The sequence below is a fragment of the Neophocaena asiaeorientalis genome, unplaced genomic scaffold (genome assembly GCF_003031525.2).
Source record: "Neophocaena asiaeorientalis asiaeorientalis breed wild unplaced genomic scaffold, Neophocaena_asiaeorientalis_V1.1 scaffold178, whole genome shotgun sequence".
In the NCBI taxonomy this organism is placed as follows: domain Eukaryota; kingdom Metazoa; phylum Chordata; class Mammalia; order Artiodactyla; family Phocoenidae; genus Neophocaena; species Neophocaena asiaeorientalis.
The window spans coordinates 460795-486887 of record NW_020172371.1 but is presented as its reverse complement, the minus strand read 5'-3'; the positions used below and the strand labels follow the sequence as shown (position 1 = coordinate 486887).

The window sequence follows — 26093 nt, the reverse complement described above, 5'->3', positions numbered from 1 at the left end:
TTCAATAATTTTTCTTTGTCTTTAATTTTTGCCAATTTGATTACTGTGTGTCGTGGTGTGTTTCTCCTTGGGTTTATCCTGTACGGGTCTCTCTGCACTTCCTGGAATTAGGTGGCTATTTCCTTTCCCATGTTAGGGAAGTTGTTGAGTATAATCTCTTCAAATATTTTCTTGGGTCCTTTCTCTCTCTCTTCTCATTCTGGGACCCCTGTAGTGCAAATGTTGCTGCGTTTAATGTTGTCCCAGAGGTCTCTTAGGCTGTCTTCAGTTCTTTTCATTGTTTTTTCTTTATTCTGTTCCACAGCAGTGAATTCTACCATTGTGTCTTCTAGGTCACTTTTCCGTTCTTCTGCCTCAGTTATTCTGCTATTGATTCCTTCTAGTGTAGTTTTCATTTCAGTTATTTTATTGTTCATCTCTGTTTGTTTGTTCTTTAATTCTTGTAGGTCTTTGTTAAACATTTCTTGCATCTTCTCGATCTTTGCCTTCATTCTTTTTCCGAGGTCCTAGGTCATCTTCGCTATCATTATTCTGAATTCTTTTTCTGGAAGGTTGCCTATCTCCACTTCATTTAGTTGTTTTTCTGGGGTTTTATCTTGTTCCTTCATCTGGTACATAGCCCTCTGCCTTTTCATCTTGTCTATCTTTCTGTGAATGTGGTTTTTGTTCCACAGGCTTCAGGATTGTAGCTATGTTGTAATTTAACTAAATAATCTTGCTTTTGGAGGGGAAAGAACATGAAGCATCATACAATAATATATAAATTATTAAAATAATATCCTGATATTATTTAAATTATTAATACTGATATTTTGTCTTTTTCTCTGGTTACTTCTTCGAACACTCTCTTTATTGTGATTTTTGTGTTTTCTCTTGACTATTATTTTCAGTCTTCTCTGCTTGTTGTGTTTTTACTGCTCAACTTGTAAATCTTGGTCTTCTGGATGGCCCAGTCTTGAACTTTCTTTCTGACTCAATACTCTGATTTTAGATGATGTTTTCCATTTCTATGATTTTAGAGTAATAACCATATTCCCACAACTTTCAGTTTACTATATCCATCCCAGACCTCATGTCTGAGATCCAGAATGATCTGATTAACTGCCCATTTCACAGTCCCCTGTGGGATATCTTTCAGTTATCTCAGTTTGTACAAATATAAAATTGAACCCTTGATTCTAACCTCCGTTTCAAAAAACAAAACAAAACCCTAACAGCAAAAACAAGAACAAAAATCCTGTTCTACTTCTCACTCATCTATTAAGTAGCATCATTTAGTTGCCTAGGCCAGAATTCTGGGTGCCATCCTCGATTACTACCTCTTATTTATCCCGCATAAACAATCACTTGCCCAATTCTTGGAAGTACTAATATCAAATATATTTCAAATTCTATCTACTTTTTAAAATCCCTATTCTTGGAGTCTCAATGCAAGCTACCATCATCTGTTTCTAGGGCCAGTGTATTATTTATGAGTACTTACTAGATATACAGAATAACAAACTGGGCATAATTTTGTTTTTAGTGTTTCAAATTAACTTTAATCAGTAATTTTCAACTCCCAACTCCCAGGATTCTTTTGGTTTTCTTTTTTTTTTTTTTTGGCTGTGTTTGGTCTTCATTGCTGCACATGGGCTTTCTCTCATTGCAGTGAGTGGGTGCTACTCTTTGTTGCAGTGCACGGGCTTATTGCGTTGGCTTCTCTTATTGTGGAGCATGGGCTCTAGGTGAGCGGGCTTCAGTAGTTGTGGTGCGTGGGCTCAGTAGTCGTGGCTTGTGGGCTCTAGAGTGCCGGCTCAATAGTTGTGGCACACGGGCTTAGTTGCTCCACAGCATGTGGGATCTTCCCGGACCAGGGCTCAAACCTGTGCCCCCTGCATTGGCAGGCGGATTCTTAACCACTGCACCACCAGGGAAGCCCAACTCCCAGGATTCTGAAGTTACAAGAATAAGAGGTAACAGTCAACTGTAAAAGAAACATTCTAAACTAAAAAGAAAAAAAAAGACTTAATTTTTCCCCCTAAATAGAACTGCACGATGCTTGGGTGCTCAGAGGAGGTGAGCCAGGAAAATGAAAGTTCAGAATTCGGTTTCTAATAATTCTGTCTATCCTTTTATTTAGTTATTCAGAATCTTATGGTGGGAGGAAGAATCCAAATTAATCTTTATATTATATAATCATAACTAAGGTTTTCTTTCACCAATTACGAAATTTTGCATTAGGTGAGTGTGTGTGTATACACACATACATAAAAACATATTAATACATGTATATTAATATTCTGAATAGGGAATTTATTATACTGCTAAATATGTAGGTCTCATCCCTCAGAGTGAGGAAGTTGAGTGTTGGTAGGAAGCTGTTCTTATGAGGGCATACCAGATGCTAAGTGAGGTACAGTGGGCTAAAATACACTATAGATGTTCTTCTTGACAGAGGTGAATGATAGTCTTATGTTTTTAACCAAATAAGTATAATGAAGTTGTGTAAGCAAAGTATATTCCTACTGTAAGATAGCTAATTTGATAGTTGTTCAGGCAGTGGTCCTCAACAGGGGTAGGAGGGTTTGTACTCCAGGGGACATTTTTTGGCTTTCATGACTAGAGGGTGTTACTAGCATCTAGTAGGTAGTTGTCAGGGATGCTGCTAAATACCCTACCATGCCCAGGATAGCCTCATACAACAAATAGTTACACAGCCCAAAAGGTCAATCGTACTTTGGTTGAGAAACGCTTTTAGGGTATTTTTTTTCAACCTGCCACATGATATCCTAAATATTTTTCAAAATTTCATTTAACAAATAAACTGTCAATAGAGGTATAATAGTTATAATAATTCCATGATTTTATTTTTATGAAAACTTAAATGAATAGAAGTATATTTGTGTGTACCTGGAATAATTTAGGAGAGGAAGGAATCAAGGGTGAACAAGTTTGTGGTTTGAGCAGCTCGTGAGCAGGATGTTGGTGACATTATCTAAGATGAGAGAAAGAGCTATGTGGAAGATCTTCAGTTCCGATTTTACACTTGGAGAGTTTGAGGTGCCCGAGAGATATCCAGAGGAAGTCCTAAAGACTAGAACATAGGTGTTCAAACATATATTTAATTTGAAATTTGTCAATATATGAATACTAACCCCAGTTTTGGATAAAATCACCTAATAGAGTATATATCTTAAGGAAAGAGTACCTTATGTCACAGCCCTTAGGAACACTAGTATTCACAGTATGGGTAGAGAAGAATCTAGCAAGAGACTAAGAAGTAGCCAGGGAGATAATAGGAAATGATCCAGAAATGTAGTCTTCCAAGCCAAGGGAAGAGAAATATTTCCAGATGGCTGACTGGTGGTTGATAATGGAGGCTGTTGGTGACCTTGGTGGGCATGAGAATGAATAGAAAGCAAATTACAGTGGGTTGAGAAGTCCATGGTAAGTTAGACAGTTATGTTGTAGATTTATGTAAATTTGGCTATAAAGGAGGCAGAGGTGGATGGAGGCTGATGTGGGATCAGGGGAGGGTTTTTTCGTGTTTTTAAATATCAGAGAGAATTCCTCACTGATACTTTAAAAGATAATGTTTAAAGATAGTGAAGTATATAAAGTACGGTTTGTTAATGAACCGACTTTCCATGAGGTCAATATTTAAAATAGTTGCTTGGATTCTAAGTGATTCAGCAAGTGTGAAAATAGTTCTGTTAATTCCATAAATACAGGTGTATGTTTGACACTCAAACATTACTTTTATTTTTCAGATCTTTCAAGAAATCGTTTTACAGAAATTCCTTCTGATGTCTGGTTATTTGCACCTCTTGAAACGTTAAATTTATATCATAATTGCATCAAAACCATTCCTGAAGCCATTAAAAACCTACAGATGTTAACATACCTTAATATTAGGTAAGGAAACAATTTTGTGGGGGTAGATTTTGTTTTTTATTACAGTTCTGATTCTTTTTAGTTGAAAAGGAATGTATTTGGTTTGGCTATGTAGCCTATATCTCAGGAGTATCTTATTTGTATTTTTTATTTATCCACATTATAGGCTTTTGGTCTTGCTCTTGACAGCAGTGCTTCTCAAACTTTACTGTGCACAGGAATCAGATGCAGATTCTGATTCCATAGGTCTGCAGTGGGGCCAGCATTTCTAACAGCTCCCTGGTAATGCCCATGCCTGCTGGTCCTTAGATCACTTTGAGTACCAAGGCTTTAGATCAGAAATATTTTACTGAAATCATAGCACCACAACACAGATTTATTTATATGCATCCTCAGTTAAAGTGGAACATTATAAAGAAACAGTTCTTGATTTATATTTTTCACTTTTGTGACTTCTTGTTGCTACTTCAAGGATGGATAGATTGGCATGGGAGTATTGGAAGGTTAGGAAGCGGGTAATTGATGTTAATAATAAGTGCTTACTGTGTGCCAGCAGTGTTACAAATACTTTACCCATATTACCTCATCACATCTTCACAACAGCATTTTGAGATACGTGGTTAATTATCCCTGCACTGCAGATGAGGAAACTGAAGCACAGAGAGAGGTTAACTATTTGCCCAAAATTATATATATCGCAAGTGGTAGAGCCAAGATTCAAATCAAAGCAGCAGTATGGCTATAGAACTCTCATTCTTAGCTATTACCCTATATTTATAATAGAGTGAACATTGAATAAGTATAAGAAAAAATTGCCCTATCAAATGAGTGACATTGAAAAAAAAAATGAGTGACATTGAATGGAAACTGGTATATTGTGACTTAACTTTAGAATCTTTTTCTTATTTTTCTTTTATGTTTCTAGTTATAAGGAATAATTTCTTCCCCCTTCCTTAACAAAGTTACTTGTCTAAATTCTCATATAGGGAAATAGTAAATATAATTAATATACATAAATAATAGCATTTCTTTCTCTCTGTGATATATTATTTATGTCTCCCCCAGTGGTGTAACCTGTCAGTACCTACTATAACTGAATATAATACTTTAACTGAAACCATTTTACACCTTAAAATGTGTGAGAGGAATTTCCTTTCATAGAGGTTGGTCATTTGGGTTGTTCCTTTCTCTAATTGGGTACATAATCTCCCTGGCCTTGCTTGGGAAAGGTTTGAGGAAAGTGAGGTATTTTTAAGTTTTTTGTCTTTTTTTAATTTTGTTCTTTTATGGAAAAAGTGATTTGTCAAAATTGAATTGCATTTCTATATTAACATATATGGTAGATCTTAGAATAGTTCTGCTAAAACTTTCTGTGATTCTTTCCTGTTTTGATCTCTAAAAGTTGACTCCTGGTTTTTGTTTACAGTCGGAGAAATTTTTGAATACACTGTATTAAAGTAACATTTGTTCTAGTGACTGACTTCCTTTGACTATCTCTAAAACGTGTGGCAAAAAAGTGAAGATTGGTGACTTATTAGCTGTGTATAAAGAAATGGAAAGCTGACTGCTAACTCGATAAACCTGCTTCTTAAGGGAAGAAAAGAAGCCAGTTTTTAAACTTTCTTGGTGTGAGGGAGATTAGAATGAGTTTGTATGTGCCATTCTTTTTCCTGTTTAGTTTTTATTTTGGTGAGAAGATCTTGAGAAACTTGTAAGATAATTTTTTAGCTCTTTCTTTCTTCCTGGATTCTACTCTCCTTTTCAGTGGAATCCTCAGGAAGATCCCTGTGTGCTCTAGACAGACCACTTTCCCAAGCATCCTACTTGATCCTTAAAGTGCAAGGGTTGTGACAAGCACCTGGCATATTTGACATTCCACCAGTCCGGCTAGGATTGCTCGTCTTGGGGCATTATCCTTTTTTATTAAAGCCTGTGCCATGTGATTGAAGCTAGTCTAGTGTTTCTGGACATCCTCTGTGGGCATAAAATGAGGTGAAAGGTCTTGAAGTCCCCCCAATGGGGTAACATTGGGCTTTTGTTGCTCTGCATGTTACACAAAATGCTAGGTACAAGTCTATAAATATCACTTTGAAAAGCAGGAAAAATAATAGCAAATTGCTAATGAATGCTTGGTAGTATGTAAATATAATGATGCACTTTATATATTTTGGTAGTAGGATTGTCTTAGTCTGTTCTCGTGGTGCTGTAACAGAATACCATAGACTGGGTGGCTTATAAACAACAGAAATTTATTTTTCACAGTTCTGGGGGCTGGGAAGTTCAAGTTCAAAGTGCCAGCAGATTCCTGTCTGGAGAAGACTTGCTTCCTGGTTCATATAGATGGCTGGCTTCTAGCTGAGTCCTCACATGGCGTAAAGAACAAGGGAGGTCTCTGGGATCTCTTTTTAAGGCCACTGATCCACCTCCCTAAGGCCCCACCTCCAAATACCATCACATTGGGGATTAGGTTTCAACATTATAGTTTTGAATGGGGAGGACACAAACAGTCTACAGCAGGGATTGTTTGGGTCAGTCTGCATTGGCATGTAAATTTGACCAAAATTAGTTTGAGGGTAAGGGACCCAGAGCCAAATTGCCTGGATTTGAATCCTGACTCTTCCACTTACCAGCTCTGTGACTTTGAGCAGTTTACCTAATCTCTTTTAGACTTTTTCTTCATCTGTAAAATGGGCATCATGATAGTGTCTATCTTCCTAAAGTAGGTTGTTTTGAGGGTTAGTCAGGTTAATTCATGTGAGGTGCTCTGAACATGGCCTGCCGCATAGTAAGCACTCAATAAATGTTAGTTGTCCTTATATTTAAATGTATGCACAGAGACAGGAATGTTGTATCAACTTCGAGCTGAGATAAAGGTGCTAGTAGACTGTTCTACCATAAACCCATAACAAAAGCAAATGGGTTGGGTTACTACATGTTTTTAAAGATATAATTCTATTCATTCTTTCATAAATTTGGACACAGCACATGCAAATTTATCCTTGGAGCCTTTCCCTAGGGGTGTAGAGGTATTGAATATAGTGAAGTTATGCCAGAGAGCAAAGTTCTAGCAATTTCTAGCTCAGAAGAATAATTCTAGGTTTTGAGGGCTGGTGGTGTGTAGGACAATATCATAGGTAACAGCACAGGCTTTGCAGTCTGTTGTGCCTGGGCAAGTCACTTAAGCAATTTTAACCTTTATTTTTACTTGTATAATGGAGATAATAGTCTTGTGGGGTTACTATGAGGATTAAGTGAGATAGTGCATGTAAAGATTTTAGCCTGTTACAAAGTAAGCACTCATTAAATGATAGTTACTATTTAGTGAAAATTTACTTTTGAGGTGATCTGTTCTTTTTCAACATAACATGTCAAGTTTCAGACATATTTCTCATAATGAGACTTTCTTATTCTTTTCAGTCGAAATCTTTTATCAACATTGCCAAAATACCTATTTGATCTTCCCCTTAAAGTTTTGGTCCTCAGTAATAATAAACTGGTATCCATTCCAGAAGAAATCGGGAAGTTAAAAGATTTAATGGAATTGGTGAGTAAAATAGTTGCATCGATTGTATATAATATGCATAATACATACCTTTATATTTCTGAAGATTAATTCCTTTATGGAATTTCACTGTAATTAAAAAAAATAACTTGGTATATGCCTAAGTTCACTTTAGTGAAATTTTGAGATACCATTGCTTATGTCTGATTTTAGCTCACAGCTACAATAAAAGCCTGGTTGTTCCTCAGTCCTAGTGAGGTTAGAAGGCTTGATTACAAGTCTTAAATGCTTTCAAACAAATAAGCATTTGTCTATCCATCTTGTGGACAGTAAAGGTTTTAGACCAGGAAGAGATAAGGTGGGTTTTTTTTTTTAAGGTTTTACAGGGCTTCTGTGAAAGCGTCAGAGGGAGGAGAGTACAGTGCCTACAAACAGTAGAATTAATAAAATGACCTTCCTCTCCTATATCCTTGTGTGATTTTATGACACCAAGATAAATGGAACCAAGATAAATGGAAAGAGGACATTTATATAATTGATTATAGAAATTGATATAATTGATTATAGAAATATAGGAATAATTTAAAGTAATTACTTTGAACGTACCATTGTAGGTATTAAAGGACATTGAACTCTGAGAGAAACATAATCAAATCTTCAAAGCACTGAGCTGTTTTCACATTTTTCTGTTACTTCTACCCATACAATATACCATGCTGTTTATTTTTATTTTCTGTTTTATCTTGAGTAATGCTTTCCCAATACATAGATTCTTTTAAAAAGTGTTCATAAATATGACTTTTTAATGTGTGGAGGGCCAAAAGTTTTCTTGAGGAATTTATATACAGTTTTATAATGGGAAATTAATGTGCAAATAGAATGTAAGGAACAGAAATTTCAGGAATGTCTTTTTTTTTATTCATTAGAGAATACCTACATGTGCAATTGTAATGCAAAGAAACTTCCTTGAACTTAGTCTTGTTATGTTGTAGAACCACAGAATTTTAATATTGTAAGAGATCTTATAAGTGATCAGATGTAACCACTTCCTAACACAGGAATCCCTGACACATCTAGTTGTATATTTTCAGTGGTGGACAAATCTTCGCGTGTGTGTATCTGAGGCAGCCCTAATTCTCTTTTGCAGAACTTTGTTATCTTTCTTATTTTGAATTAAGATACATGCCCCTATCACTTTTATCCATTGGTCCTGGGACTACCATGTGAAGAAGTATATAGATAATGACAACTTTTCTTCCCTTCGGATATTTGTAGTCTGTTGTATGTCTGCTCTCCATTTTACCAAACTCTAAGACCTGTTTTTCTGTAGCTTAAACATCTTTATTTTATTCCTTTTCATATTTTCTATATTTCTATTCTTTATTACTTTTTATCTTTAGCTATGTCTATACTGATAATGCTCCCTTTTATTAAGGTCTCTTTTAATGTTACACTCACAAATGAACAGAAGATGTGCTCTAACTTGTGATCTAACAAATTCATATTACAAGGGACCCATTACTTTCTTTGCCCTGCACACTGTTAACGTTTTTAAAGATTTTATATATATATTCTACTTAAAGATTCTGTGGCTCTGTAATTTCTTTTTCATTCAGTTTTTGGCCCTATGTTCTAAATTGTATTACATGAGATAGTTTTTGGATAAATGAAATTTCAAAAATATTTAGGATTTTTAGATTTAGTGTAGTATTTTTATTTAAATAGAATGTGAAAAAATATTAACCATTATTTTAGTAGGCACTATAAAATTATTGTGCTTTAAACTCTCAAAATTAGTAATGGTGGGTAGGTTGCATTAGGCTGGCTAATTGACAGTTTTAAATCACACAGTGAATTTGTGGGTATTACCTGTCATTGGAATGTTTTCCCAGGACACTATTCCATAAGAGTGTGGTAGCCAGCTATAGTGAAGTTCTGTCATTAGATCTAGGAAATACTCTCAGGCCTTCAATCCCCAGCAGAGTATTTTGTAGAGTACCCATTGGTGAGTGGGTCAGTATCCTGTGCCTGGGTTTATTTCTTCTGGGAAGTGGCAGCTACCTATCAAATTCTTATGGATTTTTTTGTATGGAAATCTTCAGTATTAGGCACCTTCAGGAGGAAGCCATAGTATTTGCTTTAATGGGCATTTTCCCAAAATTTTATTATCCATCATTTGGACAATAGCCTATCTTTAACACAACAGCTAAGGTGATCCTGTCAAAACATAAGTGAGATCATGTCATACCTCTGTTTAAAAGTTTCTGGTACCTGCCCATGTCTCTGAGTAAAAGCCGAAGTCTTACCCCTCCCTCCATCCTAGCCTTCCCCTTGCCCACTTCCCTCTAGCTACATGGGATTCCTTGCTGTTTTTAGTACATGTCACACATGCTTTGCCTAAGAGCCTTTACATTTATTGTTCCTTCTGTCTGGAATATTCCTTTCTTATGTATTGGCATGGCTCATACTCTCACCTCTGATAATATTGCTCAAATATCAGCTTCTTTATGAAACAGTCTAAATTGCTAATATCCCTCCCCACTATTAACTAGTACTGCCATTTTCCTTTACCCTGCTCTGTTTTTTCTTCCATAGCACTTATCACCTTCTAGCATATTGTATAATCTACTCCCCTTGTTAGAATGCAAGTTCCATAAGGAGCTGCGAAGGCAGGAATTTTTGTTTGTTTTATTCATTGATGTGTCCCCAGCACCTACAACAGTGCCTAACAAATAGTTTGTATTTGATAAATATTTGTTGTTGAATGAAGATGCCTTAGATATAGTTGGAAAGAATTATGTAGGATACATTTTTTAAATCATCTGTGGGTTAGATGATTAGATATTATTTAATATTCTTTATCTTCTTTTGAATTTACCCTCCTGCCTTTTTTACTTTTGATAAAACAATATATGTATGTGCCACTCCTCTCCCTTCAAGCTAATGTCAGTTCCAGAAAGTTGGAAATTGGGGGCAGTTGCAGTACAACATGAATTTCATTTGCAGTGTGTCTGGAATGACTGCTGCCTGAGATCTTGTTGCAGATTTTTCTTCCCTTTTTTTTGATGTGATAGTAAGAAAGGGGAGGGAGAGGGACCACAGGTAAATAATTTAAGCTGTGCCTTTATCCTCATATTATGGAAAGTTGGTCTTGTTTACCTTTAAATTGGGGTTTGCATTTTAACCTAACCCTGAGACATTTCTGATTAGATCTCCTAGAATGCCTTTTGGTTATGAGGTGAGCCACAAAATTTTGAGCTTGTAATCCCTCATGTTTTGTATCCCTTTGAGAAATAGGTTTAGTTAAATCGATGCTGACCATGGTCTTTGGTTCTTCAGCTCACATCTGTAAATCCTTGACTTTCTCAGCTTCTGCCCAACCAAGTATCTCAAAACAACTACTATAATTGACAAATTATCACAATGATTGATAGTTGTCTTTCATTTTTACCTATGAATTAAGAGCACCTGGATCATCCTTACTTCTGTTTTTAGTTGGTAAGAGTGGTCTTTAGTTGAGATTTTCAAAAGGCTGACTTATGTAGTACTAAGTTGTAACCTTACATTTTTGCACAGAAAAATGTATGTTAACTGTGCTGAGTTGATTTCTCGATGTAATATAAATGGAAATCTGCCTGATAATCAATGTTTAGAGAAATGACATTAGAGGTGACTTTTACTAGCTATTAGCCATGTGGTTTAATTTAAAAGTTGAAATACATCTCTATTTCTCTGTTAGTTTGTTATAATTTTATTTTCTTGTTTTCCTTAGGATATTAGCTGCAATGAGATTCAGGTTCTTCCCCAACAAATGGGAAAATTACAATCACTTAGAGAGCTAAATATAAGAAGAAATAATCTTCATGTATTGCCAGATGGTAAGATGCTCACTGTTCTTACTCACGAGAACAAGAGAGTACCTATGTAGAATTTAATTTAATTATTTTTTATTCCTGAACAGAATTAGGAGATCTTCCCTTAGTCAAGCTGGATTTCTCTTGTAATAAAGTGACCGAAATTCCAGTTTGTTACAGGAAGCTGCATCATTTACAAGTAATAATTTTGGATAACAATCCATTGCAAGTACCACCAGCGCAGGTTTGTAATTTTAAAAAATGATACTTGTTTCTTCTATTTTTATTAAGAATTATATCTGTTACTGGTAAATCAAAAAGCATCAGAATTAAGAGTCAATTTGTTTTTGAGGTATTGTCTCAAAGAGTTTTTCTGAGAAGTGACTTTTTCACTTTGGCAGGAGGTTTAGCGTACTTTCTAGAGATTAGGATTTGGATCACCCAGATATCAACTTTCTGCTTGTGAACTGATAATTCTGGTTGTCTATGTTATTTTAAAAGGATAGACTATGGAGTCTCTACCTCTGTCCTACTCAGGTATATATCTACTTGAGATTTGTTGTGTGATTGATCGGAATACATTTTCAGCACTGATAGGTGGAATCATAACAGAAAGAAAAATATACAAGTGGAAAAGTTTTAATTCATACATTTAGTTTGAGAATTAAATCCACGTGGAATCCACTAAAATTATAGCATAGGAATACACTAAGCTGTAAACCCACGAGGACAAAGAATGAGACAGAAGAGGACAGCAGGGGAGAGATGGCAACAGAATGTTGGAAAATGGAAAATAAGTGAAATACTGGTAACTAGGATCTCTACTTACACGGCACAAGAGTATCTGGCTGAGGAGGCACATGGTAGTGAAATGCCAGCCTGCACTCTATTTCTAAGCTACATGCCCTGGCACTGGGTTTGTATACATCCAGAAGACAGGTTGCCTTTTTCTTCCTACAAAGGTGCATTCCACTCATTGCAAAGGAGGTGCCTTTTTAGGCTGGCTGGGGTCCTGGTAGTAGCTGCCCTAGCAGATTGGGGAAAGCTGAAACTGTGTCTGCTGTGGGAGAAGGCAACAAGAAGCAAGTTGATTTTACTGTGTTAAACCTGGGAATGGCTTGACTGTTTCTTTTGTGATTATTGAAGGAATCATGTAACTACAAATATAGGTATGAAAGACTGAAAACATGAAGGTCTGTAGAATATCTAAGGCTTTGATATCCAGTAAACTTTCTGAATGATTGGAGTGTTCTATAACATGTGATGTCTAATACCATAGCCACTTGCTATTGAGTACTTGAAATATGGCTAGTGCGACTAAGGAACCAAATTTTCAATTTAATTTCATTTTGATTAATTGAAATTTAAATAGGTTTACATGACTAGTGGTTAACATATTTGATACTACAGGTCTAGGTTGACACTCTGATTCTTGTCCTTAGCTCCACAGCTACATGACTTCCCCTCCCTTGCCTTAGCAGAAGCCTAGGGTTTACTCTGAGGAGTAGGTAGATTCTCTCAGATTCTCCTCCTCAGCTCAGCAGCCAAATGAGTATAGTTCCTTGCCTCAATATAAGCCTGGAGTTTACTCTTTAGAGCAGCACTGTCTATTAGAACTTTCTGTGATGATGGAAATGTTCTAAACCTGCAGTGTGGTAGCCACAAGTGGCTAATGAGCACTTGAAAGTACATAGTGTGACTGAAGAATTACATTTTTAGTTTTATTTAGATTAAATTTAAATTTAAATAGCCACATGTGGCTAGTGACTACTGTATTGGACAGCACAGCTATAGAGAGACTCAACCAGAGTCAGGGGCTCCAGGTACAGCTGTGGGTAGGGGTGAGACCCCATACTGGAAACAGTGAATGCTTACATACTGAATGCTGGGACTCTCCAGTAGATGTCTCTTGCTTGGCTCCCAGAATACTTGCAGCCTCTCTTATATATCTCAGGCAGAGTTGGTGGATTTCTCTCTTGGTAAACTGACTGAACTAGGAGAAAAGACCTATAGATATACTGATCGTTGGCAGGCCCCTGAAGAAGTGTGCAGTCACTGTCTGAAATCTAGACAGTGAGGCTCACCGTTGATAAACTTCTCCCTCATACATAGAGCTTCCATTTGGCTTCTTATTGTTTCACTTTGAAAATGAACAGACAGCAATGGATCACTAGATATTGCAGAAATAATTTCTAACATGAAAGACCAAAAACACTGAAAGGCTTCCATTGAAACAACATGGCTCACATTCATAGCGGTGGTAATCAGAATGACTTCTCAGCAGCAGCATGGGAAGCTAGAAGATGTTAGAATGATGCCTTCAGAGACTGAGGAAATACCTCCAACTTTATAAAGTCAAACTATCAGTTAAATGTAAGATAGAAAAAAGTTTCAAACATGAAAGATCTCAGAAATTTTAGCTCTCCCGCACCCTTTACTAGGAAGCTAGCAGAGGATATACTATATCAAAATGAGGGAGTAAATTAAGAAAGAATTCATGTCCAAGATAAACAGGTATGCATAGACCTAGAGAGCAACAAGTCAGTTTGGAAAAGGGGGGTTGTCTCCAAAAAGAAAATAGAAAAAGAAGAAAGAAATTGATACCTGACTTGATGTGTTTGTCAATATGGAGCGATGTTTTACAGTTCTGTCAGAGTCAGGAATGAATTAGTAATAGGCATACAGAAAATTATGCAGAGGAAAAAAATGGGACAAGTAGTCATTTTAGGAAAAAAAAAACAGGAGAAAGGAAGTGTAATCTAACTAACCTATGTAGCTCATCTGTGAATATTTTCTTGGTCATAATATTGTACATACTGGATTTTGATTTAATGAAAAATTGTGACATAGTTATAATAATAGCAGAGATTTATATGGCACTTACCATGCTCCACGCACTGTTGAAAATGCTTTACATGCATTAATTCATTTCTTATAGCAACCCTATAAAACAGGTACTGTCATTATACCTCATTTTATATAGGAGGAAACAGAGGCATAGATGTTTAGTGACTTGTCCAAGGTCACACGGCTAGCATATGGTGGAGCCTGGTTTCAGACCAAGGTAGTCTGACTCCAGAATCCATGCTCTAACCACTATGTTATGCTTCTGAAGAGGGAGGAAGTATGTTTATATGAGTTGGTAGGGATTGGGGATGGGAGGAAGGTGGTTTGATGATATGTGATAGTGGTGGTGATCTTGTGGAGACAGCAGTGAGCGATGGCTTGAAGCGAGATCTTAATTCCCTGCCCAGGAATTGAACCTGGGTAGACTGGGTGAAAACCAGGAATCCTAGCCACTAGACCACCAGGGGCTAGAGGCTAGAAACAAAGTTTCCCTGGCTCTTGCCACGTTTGAAAGCAAGAATGTTTCAAGGAGGCAAAAACTGTAAAAACAGGTACAAAGTTTAGAGACACAGCACAAGTGGGAGAGCACACAGAGAAACTGTTAAGACAGAAGCAAAGCTGAGATACACACCTGGAGAGAAAGGGTGTGGGCGTCCTCCTTAATGAGCAGGAGCGCACCAGAGAGGTGATTCAAATCACTTATATAGGGCAGTTCTTCCGGGTTTCCTTTGCCTGGCTCTGAGTCCATATTTGGTTTAACTCAGGGTCCTCTCCTGTGTGCGCATGCCTCTTTCAGCCAGATGGATTCCAGTGCAAGGATTTCTGGGAAGTTAACCAAACGTATTATGGTCTGGCGCCCCCCTCCCTTCTCTGACCTCTGAGGAACCTTTCTGCGCATGTGTAGTTGGGGAGGTCTCCTTGACCTCAAGAATGAGAAATACATGGTCTCTTTATCTTTCATCCAAGCAGGACTCAGCTCCTCCTTGCTCCTGCCATTATCTTTATCTTGGAGTATCTGTCCACAGGGGACAGGTTCCAGCTGCTCAGCCAGGAGCCCATCTATCTCATGCCTCAGTGGTAGTGGTAACATAAGGAATCTAAGTCCTCATCTTCCTTAGTAAGACCTCAATAAATAAAATATATAATTGAAAAATAAAAAAATAGCATTCGAGGGCTTCCCCGGTGGCGCAGTGGTTGGGAGTTTGCCTGCCGATGCAGGGGATTTAAACCCATGTTATTTATAAATATGAAGGTAAAAAGCAGAAACCAACTGAAAGAGTTGAATGTGGGGACTGGGTCTTAGAGATTGAAAGGGGTGGAATGGGGGATTGAGTTTTTGTTATCAGTTTTGTAATTCACTTTGATTTTTAAAACTATGTACATGAATTATTATGATACAAATTAAATTTACAAAAGAAAGTAATTTGCCATCATTTAATTTGGAAATAGATACTTTTTAAAAATAGTTTGGACAGACAATAGGATACATTTTAATTGGTAATGTATTTATATTCTAATAGCTCAGATGTTTTAAATTTGCCTCTTAAATGAAGTTTTTCAGTGGTCAGGTCAGATCTGGTATCTATTAGGTTTATCCTTTCTACGTGGAATGATAATTACATTTTAATGTACTTTTCTTACTGTTTTCTTTGTTCATTGTTTTGTGTGTTGCTAGGTTATGTGTGCCCATAAAACAAAACATTTTTTATTCTAATTTTTGAGAAATACTTATTCGATAACACTTATGGTGACTGTAGTTAACCTTTGTAAAGCTGACTTACTGTTTCCCTACTGTGCATTGTCTATCTTTTTTATTATAGAATATTTTCTTTCACATAGTATTTTTCCCTTCGTTATTCCTTTTCTTTATCACCAATGAAAATAACTTTTCAGGATATTGTCTTAGTTGAATTGACCATTTAAAGCTTTATTTTATTCTAACTGGCCTACCGTCACACCTTTCAACAAATTCATTTTTCCTATATTTACATTCTTTTGATTAGCTTTCTTCCAGTGTTTAGCCCAAATGACTTAGTGATTCTGATGAGATTACTTTAAAGAATTACATGGATTATTATTTTCTGTTCTTACCACTACAATGAATATATTTCTTTTCATTTTTTTCGAATAAAGGCAACTTTCATGAATTATAAATTTTATATTGTTTAGTGGTTTGTACATTGTGCTTTTAACAAAAAAACCCAGTGAAATACAGAAAAATTAACTTATTTTTCTAATAAGAACAGAGACCGCAATAGAATTTTAGTTGGTATCAGTGTTGTCAGATTTTTTTCACCTAGTGTCAGAAGTACAAATTATTTAAATATGCAAACTATCTCTCATGATTGTTATGTCTCCGAATAATTTGAGATTATTAAAATTTATCAATAAATTGGTAGATGACATTTATATTTGGACCTATATAATTAAATCTTTATTATTTACTGACAGATATGTTTAAAAGGTAAAGTACACATATTTAAATACTTAAATATCCAAGCATGTTGCAGAATGGATAAGAAACCAGATTCTCTGGATCTTCCATCATTGAGTAAAAGAATGCCCTCCCAACCTCTCACAGACAGGTAATGTAATATTCTGACAGTCTCATTTCATGATTATTGTGTCTTCTTTCTATATAAAAGATATTTATTAATCTCAAGTATACTGAATACACTTAGACTGATTGGCCCAGTGTTAAATAATTGGCTGAAGTGAAATATCACCATCATAGAATGAACTTTTGGTATACTAGAATACATTTGGAATTTTCTCAAAAATTTATTATTAAAGCTTTTAGTAGTAAAATGTAAAGATTTGGCATAGTACAGAAACACTAATTTCTCAGCACTTGACAACTGTTAATTTACTCCTGTGATTACTCTGTTGTACGTGTCAAATAACAAGTAGAATTTGACTTTGAACTGAGGTTAGCGGAAGAGCAAGACATTTCGGGATACCTTTCACCTTCATATTCTTTATGTCTGGATCAAAGTTGAGTTACCATTGATGTTCTCTATGATATTGGTGTTTTTCTACTCATGAGATTTTGAAATGTTAGATTTGATATTTTGTTTTTAATTCACCCTTTCGAGATGTAGATTGGTCTGAACAATTTTATGAAAACATAATTCCGTCTAGTAGCATGGAAAATAATTTGGAGTTGGATGAGAGTATACTGTTGTTAACAGTGCAAGTTCTTGAATTCACAAATAGGACTTTTTCTTGAATATTTTTGTTGCCTCAGTAGAATTAAATATCAGAACATTAACTTTAGTTCCCAAAGATTATTTTGTTTAATATTATAAAAGATAGTAGACCAAACAATTCTATAAAAATTAGAATTAGTTCATATACTAATCTCTATTAGTATGCTTTATATTTATTTAAAAATTACTTTAGTAACAGCATTCATTGTATTAGTCATTTATTTATTTTAAAAATATCAGTTGGGGCTTCCCTGGTGGTGCAGTGGTTGAGAGTCCGCCTGCCGATGCAGGGGACACGGGTTCGTGCTCCGGTCTGGGAAGATCCCACATGCCGCGGAGCGGCTGGGCCCGTGAGCCATGGCCACTGAGCCTGCGTGTCCGGAGCCTGTGCTCTGCAACGGGAGAGGCCACAACAGTGAGAGGCCTGCGTACCACAAAATAAATAAATAAATAAATAAAAATATCAGTTGAATGCCTACCAGCAGGTTCAGGGTATGTTTTATTTAATTATATACACATTGGCCTTGGCTCTCATGAAGCTCACATTCTAGTGGAGGATGTCAGTCAGTAAATAAAGCAAGAACACACACACACACACAATTTCAAATTGTGGTGACTGCTTTGAGAGAAAGGAACAGGTTTCAGGAGTGTGGTCAGGGAATGTCTCTGAGAAGGTGAGGTTTTAAGTCAAGACGTGGAAGGAGAAAAGCTAGCTGTGGCAAGAGTGAGGGGAAGAGCATTTCAGGCAGAAATAATGCCATGTGCAAAGGCGTTAAGTTAGGAAGAAACTTGCTGTGTTAAAAAGCTGAAAGGAGGCCAGCATTGTGGTATAAGTTGATTTTGGAGAGGTAGTCAGGGCTGAAGTCATGTGGGGGCTTTGGGGGCTGTGGTAAGGAGTTTGAATTTTATTTAAAGTACAGTGGGAAGTCATTGGACAGTTATAAACAGGAGAATAACATGATCTGAATTATGTTAAAAAAAACTATTTTGGCTCTTACAGAGAGAATACATTGGAAGTATACAAGAGTAGAAGTACAGGGACTAGTTAGGTTGTTGTGGTACTGCCAAGAGATCAAGGGGTCTTGAATAGGGTTATTGCAGTAGAGATTAAAAGGAGTGGACAGAATTGAGATATATTTTGGAGATGTTCTCTAGCAGTGCCGTCCAATAGAAAGGCAATGTGAGCCACGTAAGTAATTTTAAATTTTCTTGTAGCCCACTTAAAAAAAGTAATAAGCAGGTGAAATTAATTTTAATAATGTATGTTACTTAACCCAATATATCATGTCATTTCAACATATAATTAAATGTAAAAAATTAGTAAGTTATTTCACATTCTTTTTCTTCCTTTTAAATCTTTGAAATCTAGTATGTATTTTACATTTATAGCATGTCTCAATTTGGACTAGTCACATTTCAGATGCTCAATAGCCATATATGACTGGTGGCTACTGTATTGGACAGTGCAGGTCAATAGAGTTTATTTATGAGTTGACTTTTGAGTGTGCTTATCTCTCACTCACAGCTGGTACTGAATTACTTGGAAAGTTCTTGTACTTTGAGTTTCACACTCATGTTCTTGGCTATATGGTTCTTACTACTTTCTGTGCCTTGACTCTTTTGTAAACTCTTTATTTTACATAGGCATTACAGTAGCTATACTTATCATCAGCTTTTGGAGTCAGACATAATATGCCTGTGAAGCTCTTCTCCGACCCTTAATAACTGTATGTCCTTGTGTCATGATATCTCTGGTTCTCAGCTTTATTATATATGAAAAGGGAAATAACCATATGGATGCTGTCAGGATTAAATGAAATAATGTATATAGAGTACTTAACACAATGTCTGATCCATAATAATTCCTCAACAAATAGCTTATTATTATCATTATCGTCTATTACGAATACACCAATGTATTTTAGTATAGTACATGGATGTATTATTGTGCAGTGGAGTCAGATGGATTTCAGTTCTAAACATGGTTTAACCTCTCGTAATTCCTCTGTGGGCTGTGTAAATTATTTAATCTCTCTGAGCCTGTTTCTTTATTTAAAATGTTAGCAATACACACTTCATAAGCTTGTTGTGAGAATTAAATGTGTGCTTGGCAACTAGTTCAATGAATAATATTCAGTAAATGTCATAATTTTCCCCCTTGGGAAGTTAACTTTTATAAGCTGTATTATCTTCATTTGTAAAAAGAAATAATGCGTAAATTGTATAATGTAAGGATTATAAATAAAATATGATGTGTACCTGGCATAGTATCTAACACAATGTAGACACTCAACAAATGCTAGCAATTGTTGCCTCTTTTCATCCTTCAAGATTCATCTCAAATGCCACTTTCTTGGATGAGGCCTTTCCTAACCTTACCAAGGAGAATTACTTAATCTCTCTTTTCTCACAGCACTTTATATTTACCTTTGTCATATTCTTCAAAACATATAAACATACTCCCTTCCCCTCTGGGCTGAGAGCCCTTTGAAGCCAAACATTTTAAAATTCATCTCATCTCAGGTGTTCAGCATAGTGCCTTGACACTTGGTAATTGCTTCCCTAAGTTTGTTGATATACTTCTGAAAAGTATAAAATCAGTATTTGGGGAGGGAGTATAGCATAGTGATTAAGATTAGGGACTTTAGTGTTAGATAATCTTGGGAACAAATTTAGACTGCCATTTACAAGTTGCGTGTCATTGGGCAATTTTTTCAACCCCTCCTGGCCTCACTTTCCTCTTCCATAAAATGAAAAAGCACCACTAACCTGCTAGAGTTTTCACAAGGAATGTATAAGGTATTACCTTTAAAGCACCTAGCCCAATTCTTGGCACATAATCAGTGGTCAGTGTAGAGTGTATAGTAAATTTGCAAATTAAAGTGAAAAATATCTTGCAACCTGGGTGGCATACTGTAATTCAGAAATTTGCAAGGACAGCTCTATCCTCACACCAAAACAATTGCTTATTCAATGAGTCACAGACTTTTTTTGCCTTTTTTCTCTTTTCTTAATTACTAAATGGGCCTTATTTACAAATCTAAAATATATTTTTAAAGATAATGAAGAAAAAACTCTATGAATTAAAGTTAAAAAACATTTCAGCATTCTGTGGTGAAATTTGTCAAACTGATAAAAAAATAGGTCTTTATCAAGATGATTTTCTAGCATGGCTGTCTGCTTTTCTGAATCTCAGGAGAAATAATAAGCTATTGTTAAGTTTTTACAACAGAGCACATGAAAGAAAAATATTACATGAGGGACATGAATAAAGTGTTTTGTATGATCTGATATTTTTCTCCTCATGTCTTTAAGGATCCTACATATCAAAAATGTGTAAGACTGTATTATCTAGGGAAATTTTAGGTCAGTTATGTATTATCTATTTAAGAAGAAAACCCTAACTGCCCTTAGAATTTGTATTTCCATAGTATGGAAGACTTTTATCCAAATAAAAATCATGGCCCTGACTCTGGAATTGGAAGTGATAATGGAGAGAAACGATTGTCTACAACGGAAGTGAGTCTTCTCTATTGCTGAACTGTTTTATTTTAAAATTTTATTAGAGCTTTGAAATAGACACTTGCACACACTTGATTTCTTTTGCTTAAAAATATGATCATCATGCATTTTATGACTTCAAATGAAAAAAAGACATGCACGTTTTAAAAAGCAGAACAGTAAACCTCATGTTAATTTTTGGTTTGAAAACTGGAGATTTAAATCAGATGTTCTGTACTTAAGATGTGATATTAAAGCAACTTAATCCTTATCATATGTTTAAAACGCCTCATTTTTACTTTTTGCTTATTCTGTTCAGCCATCAGATGACGACACAATCAGCCTTCATTCTCAAGTCTCAGAATCAAATAGAGAGCAGACATCAAGAAATGACAGTCACTCAGTAGGAAGTAAACCTGATTCTCAGAAAGGTAATTCATATGGTGTCTGCTATTTTTATATCATGTACATAGCTCTTATTAAAAATGAATATTTTATTTAAAATGGCCTTTAAAAAATTATAGTATCTTTGGCCAACTCTTTTATTGGGAAAATGTACTTTTTTCTAAGCACTGCAGTGTCAGAGAATACTGTTTACTATTCATATTTTCTAATAAATATTAATCTCCACTTAGACCAGGAGGTGTATGATTTTACTGACCCCAACACAGATGATATAGCAGTTCCTGAGCAGGGAGATGCACCTATTGGATCATTTGTCACTTTCCTTAAGGTAAAGAAAACTTTGAACAAGTATTAATAACATGTTCTCCTTAATCTCACAAAAGTGAACAATACATTTTAAAATGATAACTTTCTTTTGTATAAGGGAAAAGAAAAAGGCCCTGAAAAATCTCAGAAAAATGAAGAATTGGGAGATGAAAAAAGGTAAGCACACACTAATTCTCAAATTGAAATGTTACTTACTAATACTTGAAATATTCTTTAGATATTTCTACTTGAACGAATATTTTTTTTGTTCATTTACCTGTTAAGTTCAGATAGTTAATTTGTGAATATTTCATCTGTCTGCATTCCTCAATTAAACTGAAAATTATACTGAACATATAAGTTGAGTGTAGTATATACTCTGTTTTCCCCTATAAGTGTAATTATAATATCACCCATTATTATTACTGAAGAATACTGTACCTTCCCATACATTGCCTCATTTGAGCTATCTAACAACTCTTTAAAACAGATGGTATTGGCATAGTTTAACCGATAAGGGTACTGAGGCTTGGAGTTTCAAATGTCTGGAACTCAGGTGTTCTGACTCTTGGTCTAATACACTTTCTGTTTCATCAGACTGGTTATGGTAATTTTAAGGGTATTTACTTCTCTATTTTATTAAAATAATTGTACTTTGGATCTTTTCTGTATCATTTATCTTATGAAATGATGGAATATGACCTACCACATTTTTCAGTCACTCCTTCAAGTTACTTCATAGCTGCAGGAAGCAAGGAGCATTTGTTGAATACCTACCATATACCAGGATCTGTGCTATGTGCTTTGCCATGTTTCTTACTTAATCTTCACTAAATCCTGTGGGGTCGATATTGTCCACATTTTTACAGATGAGGAAGGTGAAGCTCAGAGACTGAAGTTTCTTGTCTAGAACTACTTAGCTAGTGTCCACTAGAACCTCAGGTGTGAACCTAGCTCTCTCTCTCTGATCCCCAAGTTTTTCTCTTTTCTCTGCATTGTGCTTCCCCCAAATGACCTCATTGGTAACTTTTTAACAGTCATTAATTAATCATCTCTGGTACCCCATAGGGAGATACAGTGCTTTGTCTTGTACTCTATATTTCATTCGTCTCTTACTTTCTCACCTTATCTCATGAGGACAGTTGCCTATACTTGAGTCTCCAGTGGCATGCAAGATATGGTAAAGATACAGAGTCTTAGGCTTGGTACCATTTTTTAAATGAAATACCTTTGGGGTAAAATTACTAGAGTTTGGAGGACAATTTTAAAATCTCTTTGTTCTTTTTGAATGATAAAACTATATATTTTAATGAGTGTTTTTTGGCAAATTGCCAGTCTGTCAATCTATTTTGGATTTCTACTACTTAAACATCTTACATAGAGATTTTGAAAATCAAAACGAATAAACTGATAAGAGTAGAGTGGCTTGATAAAATGAGAGATTTTCATAGCATTTTCTATCTCTAAAGATAGGCCAAATAGAGCTCTGTGGTCCTTATTACACTCAAGATGGAGAATATGCATTGTTAAACTACTATGGCCATTACACATTTCAGAAATTACAAAATGGTGGTGCAGTTTACCTTTTAGCCATTAATTATATTAATATAACCAGTATGCCACGTTGCCTATTGAGAGGATAGATATGTTTTTATATTCCTTAAATATTCTTTATTTCTTATTTTAACATTTTAAATACAAGGACGTTATAGGGCTTTAGCTTTCACATGCTATTAAAAATAAAAAATGGTTTCTACATTTGGAAGCTGGCATAAAATATCATCTGCCTTACTTTTTGGATAACCATGTTTGTGTCACCTTTCAGACTTGGGAAAGAGCAATTACTTGCTGAGGAAGAAGATGATGGTTTGAAAGAAGTAACTGATTTGAGGAAAATAGCTGCTCAGTTATTGCAGCAAGAGCAGAAGAACAGGTATCTTTTTCAGTAATGAGATTTAAGTGGGCAACTTTTATAATCATTAAATCTGAGTATTTAAAGATTCTCAAATAAACAGTAAATAATAGGACCATCTTAAGATCTATTTCAAGGGACTAACTACTAAAAGACAATAGGAAATTCTTAGGAGAGAAATAGAAAGTTACATATACAATTAACAGAATACTTTATACTCATCTAGTCATTATATTTAATTATTGCTTTGATATCTCTTTTTTATTCCTGGTGCTAAATAATAATAATTGTTGATATTCACCTTAGCTCACAGTAGCATTAAATATGTTATGAGCATTTTTTTCCAAGTACGTGTCACAAGTATATAGTGTGCTTTTTATCAGATTTTGAGTTACTTGGGATATGTGTAAACTCCTTAAAATTGAACTGAATTATATAATCGTTGATTAAATCAGTGTGACGATTTGAGAGTCACAGGTTCACTTTAGTCTGTTTCTTGGTCAAGGAGCATTTCTCCCTCTGGCTGGGCTTTCTCCAAATGCGTGTTATTGGCAATGAGGAGGACATTGTGTTAATGAGTGTAAAATCAGTGCAGGTCCATTTTTAACACATAAAAAGTTCTATATGCTGCTGAGGGTCAGCTTTATTGCCATCTTCATGTACTGAGAGTACTGCATTTATAGTTTTGAAATAATAAAGCAGATCTAAGATTTTTTTGTTTTGAGAAAATTAAAAGAATAATTTTGGTGCACTTAACATGGATAACTACTAAGCATTTTACTTATTCAAAGCAAGAAATGTTTATAGATCATATGACCATGTTTTGGGAAGCTTAAAAAAGTATACTGGCATTTCAAAGATGCTTTGAAAAATAATTACTATTAAAACTTATTCAATGACAGATGTGTGGTTTTAGGGGCCACTATTTTTAAAAAATAATCACTCAGTATCTTTTTTTTGCACTGCTACTGCATTTATAGAATTGAAAACCATACTAGAAAATATCACTCATCTTTATCCCTTCTATATCTATATCTAATGTATCCTCACTCTCAATTGACATTTTTCTTCTGCCATAACTTTCTGTCACCCTTTTCTGTGAATCTTCTAATCTTTCCCTATGATTCATTTTTAACTGGGCTTTTTAAAAATTGGCTACTTATGAGGTTGTGTGTGTTTTCCCCCTTCAGTATAATTAAAGTATTGATCTCCCCATTGGTTTAAGAGGTTTGATGAAGCAAGCCACCACCTGCTCTGTGTAGCTTAAAAAATAGTTGAGTTTCTACCTCCTCTACCTGGCAGGAGAAAAAATTGCATTTATCATTATGGACAGAGAATACTGATTTTATAAGAACCCACAACAATATCCATTTCTCTCATTGTGTTGAGAATAGCATTTGAGTGCATAATTTTAGATTTTAACATTGCCACATATAACATTTCTATATTTTCAATTTTCTCCTATTGTTGTATTAGTTTTTCATCTATCCCTCTGACAAATTATTCTTTCTAGCCTAGATACAACATCAAATGATGTTTCATAGGTCTTGTTTTTGTGATAGTTTTGTAATCAGAACAAAACAGCGCCTAGCACTGTACATAGTAGGTACTCAGTAATACTGTTACTGGTTAAATAATTGCTTGAAAATGAGATCAACAAATTTAAAGCTAATAGGAACCATTAATTTAGTTAATTTGTTCTCTCTACATAATTTCTGTTATTTTTTGAGATTTATACAAAATTAATTCCTCTCTCTCTGAACTGTTTCTCTACTTCATCCTCCTTTTCAGATGTTAGTGCATACAAATATAAGAGCTTTTTGGATTAAATATTAATATGCCGTGACATTAATGTTATAACTATGTCTAATTTTTGAAGGCATTAAAATTTTATAATATCTGTTCATAAAGTAAGGAGTACATTTTACTTTTAAAATTTGTAATCTGTAGACAATTTAAATTAGATCCCAGATTTTTTTATGCTGAATCTAGTGTTTTCTCCATTAAATGATCTCATCCTTCCTTCTAAAATATGTTGCTATTGCTTATATGTCTTAGATGTAGATAATTAAAATTTTTTGTTTACTGTTACAATACTAAAATTTGAGTGAGTCCAAAAAGTCAAAAGTAATCTTGTATAAGAATATATGCCTTAGAGGATGTGAGTTTGTATACCTTCTCTGGTTGTAGTTTTTCCCTTTCACACTGTATTGTTTTAGATTCCAACTTTATTAATGAAGAATCTGAAATGCTATTTAAAATTGCAAGTCAACCAGGAGTTGTAAAATTTCTTTTTAAGTTTTAACATAATCATTGTAATGTTTTTGTTTGTTTATTGTTAGTCTTGATTTAAAATAGTTTATCTGGGGTAAGATTATCTTTGTATATCAGGAAGTACCGCTTAAGACTCCTACTTTGACTGTATGCTTACTATTTAACTGCTCTTTAGCTAGCTACTAGTCAAAGGTAAATGCAGTGTTAACTCTCAGCTAAAAGAAGCCATGTGTGTACTCCAAAATTAGAGGCAATTTAAAAATTGCTTATGTTGAGTTTAGTGATGATTTTCTTAGAGCAGCTTTGCCACTTGTTTAGTTTGCACTGTTTTTTAAAATATCTGTGATTCTTTTTTTTTTTTTTTTTTTTTTGGGGTACGCGGGCCCCCCACTGTTTTGGCCTTTCCC

General features: G+C 35.0%; 1 protein-coding gene across 1 annotated transcript in view; it reads left to right on the top strand.

Moving 5' to 3' along the window:
• LRCH2 (leucine rich repeats and calponin homology domain containing 2) overlaps nucleotides 1-26093 on the top strand; it is an 84290-nt gene that overhangs the window by 22722 nt on the left and 35475 nt on the right. The window contains exons 2-11 of the mRNA XM_024731895.1: nucleotides 3753-3897; nucleotides 7294-7420; nucleotides 11151-11256; nucleotides 11340-11476; nucleotides 16531-16664; nucleotides 20720-20807; nucleotides 21109-21220; nucleotides 21425-21522; nucleotides 21619-21677; nucleotides 23326-23433. Of these exons, the coding sequence (XP_024587663.1) occupies nucleotides 3753-3897; nucleotides 7294-7420; nucleotides 11151-11256; nucleotides 11340-11476; nucleotides 16531-16664; nucleotides 20720-20807; nucleotides 21109-21220; nucleotides 21425-21522; nucleotides 21619-21677; nucleotides 23326-23433 (1114 nt within the window). The remainder of the gene's footprint in view (nucleotides 1-3752; nucleotides 3898-7293; nucleotides 7421-11150; nucleotides 11257-11339; nucleotides 11477-16530; nucleotides 16665-20719; nucleotides 20808-21108; nucleotides 21221-21424; nucleotides 21523-21618; nucleotides 21678-23325; nucleotides 23434-26093) is intronic.